The sequence below is a fragment of the Chionomys nivalis genome, chromosome 17, assembly GCF_950005125.1.
Source record: "Chionomys nivalis chromosome 17, mChiNiv1.1, whole genome shotgun sequence".
Classification (NCBI taxonomy): Eukaryota; Metazoa; Chordata; class Mammalia; order Rodentia; family Cricetidae; genus Chionomys; species Chionomys nivalis.
The window spans coordinates 38,879,463-38,892,705 of NC_080102.1; the positions used below are offsets into that span (position 1 = coordinate 38,879,463).

General features: G+C 48.5%; 1 protein-coding gene across 1 annotated transcript; it reads right to left on the reverse strand.

Annotated features, from left to right (window-relative positions):
• Positions 1-412: 412 nt before the first annotated feature.
• LOC130888893 (apolipoprotein L3-like) lies at positions 413-7,193 on the reverse strand. Its single transcript, XM_057792261.1, has 3 exons — positions 7,145-7,193; positions 4,253-4,379; positions 413-1,226 (listed from the first exon to the last, which is right to left on the reverse strand). The coding sequence occupies exons 1-3, from the start codon at positions 7,191-7,193 to the stop codon at positions 413-415; spliced, it is 990 nt and encodes a 329-aa protein (XP_057648244.1).
• Between the last annotated feature and the right edge of the window lie 6,050 nt (positions 7,194-13,243).

The window sequence follows — 13,243 nt, forward strand, 5'->3', positions numbered from 1 at the left end:
TCACCTAGAGGTCATAGGGACCCTGCCCTCAGGGAATGGGATGTGGTCCCCCGCTCTGGCTTCAGCGCCCACTCTGGCTTTCTCCCATCTTCAACTCTCCAGGCTTCCTAGGTTCTCATGGCTTGTTCGTGTTCTGCTCTCATATCAGACCCTCTGCATGCAGTCCCAGTCCCATTCTTAGGCATTCTGGAACCTTATTTTAGACTCCACTTCTCACCTTCTTAACGCACTGGCTATCACGTTGACCTTGCGCTGCTTAACCAGAGAAATAGAAACCACTCAACCCTCAGTTCCATAGACTTGATCATGCGTTGTTTCCCTTGTAATGGTATGCCCCCACCCCTCTGGTCCCCACCCCTATACATGTCATTTCCCCTGAACTCTTAACTGCCTGGTGGAGGGATCACTGAGGCTAGAATGACTGTAGATCCTTGTGGAGCTGCTCAAATTCGCGCAACTTCTCTTCTAGATTGTTAGCCACCTCCCGTAGCGCTCCTGCCGACTCTGTCTTTGCCCCATTGTGTAAATCTATGGAGTCAGTCACAAGGTTATACACATCAAATCCAAATAGTGAAACATTACCGACTCCTTTTCCAATCCTGGCTAGTCTGGTTCCTAGGGGAATATCGTGTGAGATGAGATTCCTCAACTGCCTAATACCTTCTCCAAACGTTGTGAAGTTTCTGACTCTGCCTGTCCTGATGGCTTGAATATGATCCCTGAAGGTTTTCCAGGCACAGAATAACTCCACACCCTTACTACTAACTTTGAATGTGATCAAAGGCATGATCTTCAAAATTCTGTTCAGTAAGTCCATGCTGGCTCCAACCAGGCGTCTGGCTTCACTTTCATCTGCCGTTCTGATGGATTCTTCCACAATGGTAGTGGTGACACCAGTTGCAGCTGATGCTGCTCCCAGACCTGCAGCTGCGATAATCAGAGAAGCCCCTCCTGTGAAGGGTGCCAAAACTAATCCAGCGATTGTAGCAGCGATGCCGGTGGAGCCAGACACCACATTGGAGATGGTGCAGCCCTTGTGCACCTCATCAAGATGGTCAGCCAGAGCTCGGAGCTTCCTGATGTGTTCTTCAAGTTTCCTTTTCAACTCAGGAAATTCTTTCAGAAAATTTTTTCTCCGCTGCCTCTTTTCTCTTTCATCATTTTCATCTGCGGGCTTCTGGGCTAAATGCTTCTTCAGTGCATCACGCAGGGCAGCTCCCTCTGTGCTGTGACAGAAGAGATCAAGTTCATGAATAAAAGAGTTACTTTTTGAATGTTAAAGCCTTGTTCAAACCTCACTTTCATACCACACACCCAGCAGGAGTAACTCAGAAGAGCTCTGTAATCTGCCCTCTACCCGGATCATCTGGTACCGCATAGACGTCCAGGGCCTTAGTCCATAGGGGTCCGTGTATGAAGTTAGGACACTTGACAAAATCAGAGGCACTGATAAAATGACTTCACTCAAGGTCAAGCCAATGTCATTACTATCTGTGGAAGCCCTGTAGATGAGTGCCTGGATGTGGGCTTAGAGCAATTACTCTTTTAGTCAGAGAACTGCGTGTGTTGTATGGAATTCCCCTTTCCCAAGAGTCTCCTCTCTGTCCCTGGTTGCCCTGAAGTCATCTGCAGCCCATGCAGTATCCAGCTGGCAGGAAAGCCTGTGCTTACCTGGGAGGTCTGCAATGGACCATTCACAGGGCAAGCCAAGTGTGGATCCCTCATTCTGAATGAATTCCAGATCTAGCATTCCAAAACTCCACATCTGTCCTCATGGGACAATACACAGTGACAGCACAAATGATTAAAAAGAATCATACAAAACCCCTCCATCTCCTGTGCACAGTGTCTCCTGTACACATTCCGGTAGATTAGGGTCCTATTCGTAAGAAACTCCACTGTGTATCAGCAAATGTTTCAAAGTGGGAAAATGCAGGATCTGAGTTCCATCTGTTCCCAAGAATTTCCTATGAAAATGCTCAACCTGAAAGATGTGGGAACTTTGGTGCCATTTCTGACCTGTTGAGGACCTGGAAGCCAAAACACTGACCTTAGGAAGATCCCCCTGAGGCCTGTGTCACTGGAATTGATTTCTTATTGATGTCCATGCAAGGGATCTGTGGTCCTGTCCTCCTGACAGGTGTCTCTAAGTCCCCAGATCTCTGTGTGTACAGTATGGCTCCATGTTTGTCCCTGAGGGCAACAGTCCTGAGCAGTGTTCTCCTGGCTTCTTGGACCTACTTCAGGATGAAGGTTCTTTCCTAGGGTGGGCTTCCTGGTGTGCAGTAGTCATGTGACTTCCTGGTGTGCAGTGGTTATGTGATTTCCTGGTATGCAGTAGTCATGTGATTTCCTGGTGTGCAGTGATCATGTGATTTTCTAGTATGCAGTGGTCATGTGACTTCCTGATGTGTAGTAGTTGTGTGATTTGTCACACACTCAATTCAGGACAACACTCCACACTTAGGGGAAGAAACTTGAAGCTTGAATCTCTCTCATTTCCATTTGGTGGATGTTTCCATTGGCTCATTTTAACCCTCTGTGCTCCATGGTCAACTGTTACTATGTGGCAACTGTCTTATATGTGCGTTCTTTGTGTGATTTTTGCAAATTCTCAGTCCTGTTTGGATTAGAGTAGTCCTTCATTAAAGGCTAGTGTCCAATATAAAAAGAAGGCTCACCGGGACTCTTTCCTCAGACTTTGTCATTTAGCTATTTTTGAGAATTTAAAATTAAACCTAAAACAAACCTTCAGAACCACAAGAGACCTTCCAGATCCTTTTGCCAGCTGTCTGCTCTCTGTAGATTGCCAAATTCCTTTCCCTCCCTGACTGGATCTCACAAGGTCAGTGACTGCCTGAGGTGACTGAGACAGGACAGCTGCCATTAACCCTGGCTCCACACTGACTCCCCACCCCTCACTCACTCTTGACCAGGTCTAGTCAGAGCCCTACAAACAGAGGTCACCATGCTAACAGATACTACAGCTAGTGACAGGGTCACATTTGAACACAGCAAGGCCATGTGCAAAGATGCAAGGAGCCTGGAGACCACTAAAAGTGACAAGCAGGCTGGACATCGCCTGAAGCTGGACAGGGCAATAAGGGAAATATTGTCCTCTGAGATGGTGACATGCGATCCCCTCAGACTCTCAGGTTCTGCAAACCATCCTCAAACCACACTGACTTGGACTCTTGTCTCTAGCCACACATCCTTTCTGATTTTCAGGGAGCGCTTTGTAGAACAGAATAGAGTCTGGAATACCACCTGAGAATTTCTGGGCACACACAGCACGTGGAGGGTGTGTCCAAACACAAGGCTGCACACCCATAAAGCATAAGGTCATGGCCGAGGAGATAAACACTCTTCTCCATCTTGCATGTCCTCTGCTAGGCCTCTTCTCTGTGCCTCCAATTCCTCCATCCTTCCAGCCCTGCTGTTCTTGCCTTCTACCTGCACCTCCATTCTAGGATCACTCTCAGTCTTTCCTGAACCGTGGATAAGACCCTGGTCCTGTTCTCTCTGGGCTTTGGAAAGGTGCTGACACGTGGTTTCCCATCCTGACCTGCTGCTCATCCCAGGCTGTCATCATCATGTCCTATCAGCCTGCACTTTTATTCCTACTGAACACAGCTGGGCTCCAGATCTCAGTAGGGACAGTCAGGGTCACCCCAGCTCTGTGCAGCTGCACTGTGGGCTCTCGGCCTCCTCAGTTCACAGAGGACCCTGCTGTTGTTACAGCTCCTCAGGTGGGAGGAAAGTGACTGAGACAGAACCTGGGGACATCGCTATCCATGTCTAGACTTTTCTCACTTGTCTCACAATAAGTTCTTGATTCCTCAGTCCTACAGGAGACCCCTGGCCCTGGTCTCTTCCCATGTCTAAAGTAGCTCTCAGTGATGATTTCAGGGGCACCCACTGTGTACTGGTCACATGCTGAGAGCGGCACACACTTGATCTTATTTTCTCACACTGTAGTCCCATGGTGGTGACACGCAGGAAGTGCTAACTAACTTGCCATGGTCACAGAACTAGGAGATGGCAGAATCGATCCTGGCACCTTGAGCAACATCTTCAGTCAACCTGAGGTGATGTCCACCAGGGATAAAATAGTGGAAACATCCCTCCTGGATTGTTGAGAAGGAAAGTCCACAACCCCACCCCTGGGACTGCCTAGAGTGGGTATGCCTGCCCAGGAAAACCCTCATCCTCATGGTCTGGTGGGCAGTGCTGGGTGCACCATGCAGGTAACCTTGACAATGCTACTTCTGCCACAAATGCCTTCCAGACTCCATCTTCAGTTATCAAGCGCTTCAGATCATCTCTGCCCACTTCGTTAGTGATGATGGTAGTTACGTTGTCTGCGATGCTTAACAACACTATATACAAAAAAAGAGAGAGTTTAGAGGACAATATGAAAGAGGTTAAAGGGCAAGTGCCAGGAGGGGTGAGATGTCATGTTCCTGAGCATTTTTCTTTGGGTCCTAATGGGGTCTCCAGGGTTGTAGGTTCAATTACATCCCCTAAATTCATATGTAAAAGCTGTTAGGCTCAGTAACTGTGCTTGGGTACAGAACCTCAGTGCCCTTATATCCTTGAGAGTCACAGTCATCCTGGGACATTGAGCTTTCTAGTGGTCTTTTCTCTGCATATGAAAAATGCCGAATGCTTGTCATTTCTTATCAAATGAAAAACACCGAATGCTTGTCATTTCTTATTGTCCCAATTGCTCTTTTCATTGTAGACCTATATAAGGAGTCACCATTAACAACCATCCACAGACTCAAAATTATGCTCTATTGACCTTTTCCCCACCATAAATCCTGGCTGACCTAGAACTCACTGTGTGGACCAGTCTGACCCCAAGTTCACAGAGATCCACCTATTTCATCCTGTCAAGTTCTAGGAGTAAGGCAGGGCAATAATCTCTAACAGCCTACACACAGGGATCGACTTCCTCCAGTACGCCTCTATATCCTAAGACTTCCATAGCCTCCTGAAATCACAACACCAACTGGAGACCAAGTGTTAAAATTCATGAGCCTCTGAGATATTATAGAATCAGGACAGCACACTTATGCACTCTTATATGCTTCAATTCCTTTTCCATTGGAACACTTGTGATCTAGATGCAGCCGGAAAGGAAGGAATAGACTACCTGGTAACGCCATGAGGATGTTCTGGGTCTGTGCACAAGGCTTTCTGACAGGTTTTCCTTAAGGCTCTTCAGGTGGCTAGGCTGGAAGGAGAGGAAAGAAGAAACTGTAAGATGTAATGGGGACAGCTGCAGGGAATGAAAGGTTGGAGGGGCCAGAGACCCAATGGTTCCACCCGGAGTGGCAGTAAAGGACCAAAGGGCTGACGGCCATAATGCTTCTCCTCCAGTGGGTCCTGCACTGCTACTCACAGATGCCAGTCATCTGGTCTACCCTCTCCCCTCATCCTGACCAAGACAGCCTTCTGGCCCTGACAGAGTCCAAGGAGAAGACACCAGCTAGAGACATAGCCATGAAGAAAAGCAATATACAGTCTATACATAGGAGAAATGGGAAGGGATGTTCTGCCAACTATTTGATGGGAACTCATGTAAATTAATGTTAATAGAAAAAATTTACTGTATGTTTGTTATACACAAGGCTCCTCATACACACCTCATTAGAGGACCACCATCCTCCGTGAGATGAGGACTCCTGTGAGCCCCATTTTAAAGTGGAGGGAAGATCATAAGGGTTTGCTGACACCCACAAGCTTTCATAGTAATGCCGGAACAGGGTTTGACCCCAGGTTGTTCTTATTGGTACCCCATCTTTTAGGTATGACTCTCCACTCTCTAAGGCACACATCAGCATTTCATCCCCTCCCCATGTGACTATGAATGGCTTCTCACCTACATCAGGGCCTGTGCCCTTGAATGGTTAAATTCACGGATGCTGCCCTGTTCTGCCAAAGTTCACATCCTCTTTGTTCTGCAGGATCCTGCATCCCACCAGGGCTGGAGTTCCTGTTAGTCCCCGTCCCTGTCCCTGCTCTAGCCCATCCAGTGCTCTGCCCTCCCCCTTAAATGTTCAGCCTTAGGTAGCTTCTAATCACCAAGTGAAATGAACACTCTCTTGAATACAATGTCTGCGCTGTGGATTGCATTCTTTTTAAGATATTTCTAGAAGAAACATGAGTAGATCATAGAGCTTCAAAATTTTAACTTTTTCATAGCCTGGGGCTCGATGTTGCCTCAATAATGTGTGAGAAGCCGCATTCCCATGGGCAATGCACAAGGATGGGCCTTCTCCCTAGGCTACTAGGGTACAGTAGCCTTAAGTAAACAGGAGATCTGATTGCACGTGGGGTAACCTCAGCACTGGAGAGGCTGAGGCAGGGTGACTGCTGGCAGTTCGAGTACAGCTGAGGCGTCACACCGAGATCCTAGTTTTAACTCAGTACAGACACCACTGGTGTCTGCGTCTAAGGCTACATTTTGTTGGCGAAAAGCCCCTCAGTGTGTATGAAGCTCCAGGAACAATCCCTAGTGCCACAATGGGCAGGATAACCAGATCCTCCCAGCCCTGGATGGACTATAACTAAGGGCACTTCTCAGCATTACACTTGCCACCTAACCCAGCCTCATTCCACCTCCAGGACCAGTGGGCTTGGCATGATCCTGGCAGCAGCCCCGTGCTGGTAACCAGGACCAACTAACTGTCCAGAGGAACCTTCAGCCAGTGGGAATGTGATTGTTGTAATTTAGAAAAAAACACCGTGCGAGAGAAAGATGCCATGCGGCAGAGTTCATGAGGAGGGGATTTTATTAGGGGAAAGGGGACTTAAAGGGAGGGAAGGGATGGGGAGACTGGTCTCAGGGGACAGGAGGATCAGAAGAAAAGAGAAGAGAGAAAGAGATGAAATGAAGACAGAAAGAGAGAGAGAGAGAGAGAGAGAGAGAGAGAGAGAGAGAGAGAGAGAGAGATATGGGAGGTGGGCAGGGCCCTTTTGAAAGGGAACATGGAGAATGTGAACAGATGATTCTCTTAGTGGGTAGAGCTGATGAAGTAGATCACAAGGTTGGACCAGCACAGGTGCCCGAATGCTACAATGATCACAAGTCAATTGGAGATGTCAGAATCTTGCTGTATGCTAATATCAGCCTTACCAAGTTTGGTGGGTGGAGAGGGCTCAGCACAAAGGTGCCAGGTCACCATGATCACCCCACCCTCACCAGCATCCTAGAGAAGGAGCTTGGCTCAGACAAGCTGGATCAGACATGGGTTTACCTGTATCAGAGACCAACTACACTGACTACCCTTGAAGCAGTCTCCCTTTCTCTAGAGACCTTAAAGGAGACAGGAATCTTCCATATGAACAAGTGACAGGGTGGCTGGTGAAGTCGTCTGAGCGACCATGACCGACAAAACTCCCCGGACTGCAAAGCACAGGGCCGTGCTGATTGCCCATTCTGAGCCAGTCTGTTTCCCCAGAAGAGAAAAAAATCCTCGAACTCTCAGGTGTTTTGAAAATGTGATTCTCACCTTTGAGTGCCTGAGATGAGTCAGGACACTTCAAACACCACAACATTGTTGTCCTGTGGTGAAGGGAAGTGAGGAAACCTGTGTCTAGAGAGGCCAGCAAGCCAACATTACGCAGGCTCAATGTGCCAGTGCAGGGGTCCAGCTTGGCCCGACTTCAGCCATCTTGAGTCCAACCATCAAGAGCCACCATGAGGAACCTCAGCCTGCTCTCCCTCATTGCCCCCTTTTGCTGCAGTGCCATGTAGAGTTTTGCAAGGGGTCCCAAGTGTTGTCAGTGCAGGAACCAAGTCTGACATCCGTGGTGTTAGTGAGACTAGAGCAGGCACATTCTAACTATCCTGTTTACCACGTATAACTGCTTGGTTTCACTAGACTTGATCACTGCCATGATCTCTGTGGCAGCCCATTACCTATGCTGGGAACAACCAGGAGGGCCTTGCCCTTTTCTCCCCAGACTGTCTCTGGACTGGGCTCTTATAGAGAACACAACCCCAGCTCACCTTTTCTTCTAGCTGAGCACTTCCATTGGTTTGCTTTTCTGTCTGCATGAGAAGCTTACTGTCAGGAGCTAGAGGCCTGTGACAGAGCACACGTAGAAGGCCACACTGACTTCACGAGCTGTAGACTTCTGAGAGTCTCCATCAATTTCGCTGACTCTCATCCAACTATACCCCTCTTATCCTCACTTTTGGATTTTTTATTTTAAATTTATTTATGTGTTTGATTTTTTTTAGACAGGCTCTCATGTCCTGGTTGTCCTCCAACTTTATGGGTCAATGAGCCTGAACCTGACCTTAAACTTCTTATCCTCCTCCCCCACCCTCTAAATGCTAGAATTGCAAGCATGCACCATGCTCAAGTCTGCCTATGCTTGTTTGAGGAGGAAGGAAAAGAGAAATTTCAAAGAATGCAAAACAAAAACCAGAATCCGAAACAGCCTGAGGAGTAGTGGACCATGGGCAAGCCGTTTGGAATTTCCCTTCCCTGGTGACACCCTGGGCCACCACCTCGGACCCAGTTCCCTCCAGCTTCACATATTCCTGCACTAATGTGTCCAGGTACTTGAGACTTAGGGCACCTTGGCGGAGTCTCTCCATTTTCTCTGTAGACACACAGGGTCAGGAAACACAACAGGCCAAAGGATTGAAATCTGCTGTCTATCACTGACCTGCTGTGGGAACCACACTGCCTTTGGGGTTGATGGTTATAGAAGGTTCCAGAATTTTTGAGGACAATCAGCAAGACCTAGTTGTTAGATCACAGACCACTTACCTGTCTCCCACTTCCTCCCTCAATCCTCCTTCCTCTTTTCCTCCCTCCATCCCTCCTTTCCTTCCTCCCAGTCTCCAAGCTGTCTTTGAGAAATCAGACCATGTCCCCATGCCTCTCTGGTCCCCACCTTCTATCGCCGTACGCTCTACTACCAAAGGATATGAGAGGAACTTGTGAACCAATGTTTTTCCTTATTTTTGTCATTCAGAGTCAATCAGACACCTACTCTGAAATTGGTTTTGAGCTCTGGCCAGGCTCCCCAGTCCCTGGGGATACATTATAAAATCGAGGGATTTTTTATCTCACTCTCTCTTATTCTCTCTCTCTTCCCTCCCCAGCTTTAGGTCCTTCTGCCTTGCTGTCCATGGTGGCTGTCTATCTTACGATTTAATTAGACTTTATTTCTCAATGGACCTCCTCTCCAGGTCCTAGAGTGAAGCTTCCTTTAAGGCTCTTCACATCACCTCTGAAGATCCTCTGTCCCCTGAGTGTTATTCTACCTTGAAGCCCATGGTGACTTTCTCTTCGAACAAAGCTCGTGCTCGAGGTTGACTTCCTGCCAGCCCCTTTCCCAAAGACAACCTTTCTTACACCGGCTAATGTTTAATGTGCTTACACGGGATCACATCTGACCCCAAGTATCCAGCGGGCAGAGTCCAAGCACACATCCAGGAACTCATGTGCAGGGTGACAGAAGCGGCTGGTAGCTGGCGAGTTTTAAGGCCAAAGGTGAAAGGGAATTGACTTTTCGGTCATTCTGCAGTAGTCAAGCACACCCGAGTCCAGTGACACCAGGGAGCACTCCAAACACTGGAAAGAGTGCTGCAGGGGTGGGGACATGGGGGCCACTGGGCTTCCTGGAGTTAGGTCTGACTATACAATGCAGGCCTGTGTGTGTCCCAACCCCCACACGGACGTATGAGAGGCTCTGCCTTGTCCACTCATCCCCTAATAGGTGAGCAGAGGCCAGGTGAAGCCCAGAAGGTAAATTGCTACCAGCCACCTGCTCAGCCCCTGTCCCAGAATCCTGGCCAAGTCTCTTCTGAAGCCTTCGTTTCCTCACAAGGCCTGAACCAGAGTGTGGATTCAGAGAAAGACGGGTGCAAAAACCCTGGGGTTCTTGTGTCTCAAAAAGCAGTTCTTGTCCCCATTCTGTTTTGGTCACATCACGCAGAGCCAGCTCTGCGTGTCCAGGCCCCCAAACAGAGATGTGTGGTCCCCTATCTTGTTGCTTCCTCCCTTTCCCAGAGGAGGAACACCGAGAGCAGACTTCTCCCTGAGGTTTCCCGGTCACGTGTCAGGAACCTGGTGCACAGCTGAGTCCCATAGGTTCTATAGGCCCCTCTGAGGAGCCCCTCATCCTATCTTGCACTTACAGCAGATGGAAAGGGGGGAGCAGCCTGACCCCACCCTGGCTGCAAAGGCATCTTCATTGCTGCTGTGTCTGTGACCTGAGGCAGATGCCTGACCTTGCTGAACTTTTCATGATCCTCTTTCAGAGAGGGGGGGGGTATGCAGGCATGAGAACTTAAACATTCCCCAACTTACCAGCAATCTTCAACAGGCTGAATTCAGATGGGGCTGGACAGTCCTTAGCTGTGTGGACACAGTGACCGGCTGTGCATCCAAGTGATTATTGAACGCGGCCTCCTGCTGATATACCCAAACCAGAAAATTGAAAGAGAAAGCCCCACTTGACAAGGAACTGACAAACACAGGAAACTTGTGATTTGCTGGATGCTATCCTCATCCCGTGCCCCCAGCTGACTCAAAGGAGTGACCTTAGTCCTAGGTTCCTAGCTGAGCCCATTTTAAATAGGGGGGTCTCTGTGGTCTGGAGGGAAAAGACCTGGCACCACGGACTCAGGGACTCTCCACAGATCATCCCCTGTACCTCCTGGGTTCTGTTCATCCCCTCCATTCCCCATCCCCGCCCCCACCTCCTGGGTTCTGTTGATGCTGACCTTGTGCTGTCATGGCCTGCGCAGCGTCTGGTCATCTGCTTTTGTGGGTTCTCCTCCCAGGAACTCCTGCTCTGAAGCACTCAGTATCACATCCTCTCAGAGTAACAGACCCCCAAACCTTAGTAGGCCTCCAGACCTTAGCACAGCTGACTCCATGATGGAAGCACCATTCAGACCACAAACCCAGCACATAGACAGCATCACCTGACATAAGGAAAACTAAATTCTAACCCATCAAAGTCCATGGTTCTCCTAGAAGTCTCTAAACGGGCTAACCTTGCATTGTGGCTTCTGGAGTGCTCTTGACTGACTGTTCTGGTTAACTGAAGTATGCCATGCCAGGATATGGTTTTTGTGCTTAAAACTCACCCTGAGAAAGGCTCAATGCTACACTGGTATTGGGAACACAGTTGTAGTTACCAGCAGACTAACAACTACTTTCCATTGGCTCAAGCCCGTGTCTGAGTAACCTTCTCTGGTGGATCCCCAGGAAACTTTTGGAGATTCCTAGAGACATCAGGGGTCTCAGATCCTCTCAGAGCGGATAAGAGTGCAGTGGTCAATGACCTCCAAGGGGATGGGAAACCTGAGATGTCCCAGGTCCCCAGGACTCCCTTTCATCACTTCCTGTCTAATGCTCTTGAGGGATCTGACACCTCCACTGGAAAAGGAAACACATTAGAATGTCACCTGTGTTGTCACCTCTGGAGGTAAGTTTGGTTAAGATGTCTTCTGTATAGGTCACAAAGAGAGGCTGGACATGGTCACTGATGGGTGTCCAGTGTCTGTGTGAACCATCATCAGACTCCCCTGCTGTATGAATGTGTGGGGTCACCCCTGGTGTCTCTACTGTGTGTCTCTCTATGTGTTTCTGTCAGTTCTACGTCCCTGTATTGACCTGACCAGTTTCTTTCTCTGATGTGAGATACCCCCTTCTCCCTGCTTATGACCTGTGCCCTCTTGTCGGGGACCTGAATTCTTTTGGTTCTGCACACAGAGAAACCCAAAAACCTCTGCCTGTCCCACTGACAGAGGGCTCATTGGCTTTTTTGCTGGACTCCCACTCATGGTTGGAGTCAGTCTCAGTCTCTATGAAGCGGTGGGGAGGAGCTGGGCCTCTTATGCAGGTGGTGGGGGAGGGGGCTGAAATCTATGCAGAATTTATAAACAAAACGGGGCCATGATCCTCTTTCAGAGTGGCTATGGGGGTATGCAGGCGTGAGAGCTTAGCTATTCCCCAACTTACCAGGAATCTTCAACAGGCTGAATTCAGATGGGACTGGACAGTCCTTAGCTGTGTGGACACGGTGACCGGCTGTGCATCCAAGTGATTAACAAACACAGCCTTCAGAAAGCGAAAGAGAAAGCCCCTCTTGGCAAGGACCTGAAAGAACACAGGAAACTTGCGGTGTTCTGAATGTTAGCCTCTTCCCACGCTCCCTGCTGACTCATAGGAGTGACCTTAGACTTGTCATTCTAGGTTCTTGGCTGAGCCCATTTCAAATGGGGGTCGCTGTGATCTGGAGGGAAAAGACCTGCTATCTCAGACTCGGGGACCCTCCACAGACCAACCCTGTAGCTCTTAGGCTGACATCTAAGCAGATGTGCACATGGAGGAGAAATAGTGTCCCAAGACACAACTTGCTCCACTCCTACCCCTTCCTCTATGCAACCCCTGGGAATGGGAAAAGTTCCCTGAGCAAAAGAGGAAGTTCCACTCCTTCCTCTTTTATTATTTATGTGTCCTTTTCATAAAGCAATCTGTACAATGGAAAAACTCAAAACCTAGCATTCTCTGAAAATTAGAGCCCCCCACCCCACCCCCAAGACCTTGTTAGGGTGGGGATTAGTGCAGAACAATTCTTCCTGGACAGAATGGATTTTCTCTTCTGTGCACTGACCAAGGGGACTTCAAATACTTTTTGCTGGGTCCTTTTTAGAATGATGAAGGACAGCTGCTGAAAAGATTTCCTTTGTCACCCAGTTGGCCCCAGCTATTAGAAAATGTTTTAAAATTAGAAAAATGTAAAGGTTTAAATGAGTTCCAGTTGCTGGAGGTAACTCAAAGGTGTTTAATAAAAGAGAACAGATTGAGAGACGACACCTTATACATAAACTGAGAGCCACTGTCACCTTCTCTGATGATGACACACAGTGTGACTTACAGATTCTGTCAGAAGAATATCTCCTATAGAAAGTCCTGCCCCAGTCAAGGAATACAATTGAACTCTCGGATTTACAGTTCCTGGGAATATAGACAGAAACCAATCCCTAAGCACCGGCCTAACACCAAGTTCATGTAATTGTTCAACTAATCAGTTCTGTTACTCTCTGCAGACTAAACAATACCCAATGACCCTGGAAACAAAAAGGGAAGTTGTGGTCCCCATTGCCAGGCTTAGAGAGACAGGCATCCTGATGCCCTGCCAGTCACCCTGGAATACACCTCTCCTGCCTGTGAAGAAACCTGGGACCTCTGGTTCTCAT

Excerpts from the sequence above, each read along its gene's own strand:
- LOC130888893 (XM_057792261.1), bottom strand. The coding sequence starts at position 7,193 with ATGGTGACCTGGCACCTTTGTGCTGAGCCCTCTCCACCCACCAAACTT. Across the intron at positions 4,380-7,144 it reads CTCTCCACCCACCAAACTTG|TGTTGTTAAGCATCGCAGAC; the intron begins GTAAGGCTGATA and ends TTTTGTATATAG. Across the intron at positions 1,227-4,252 it reads GCAGAAGTAGCATTGTCAAG|CACAGAGGGAGCTGCCCTGC; the intron begins GTTACCTGCATG and ends CTTCTGTCACAG.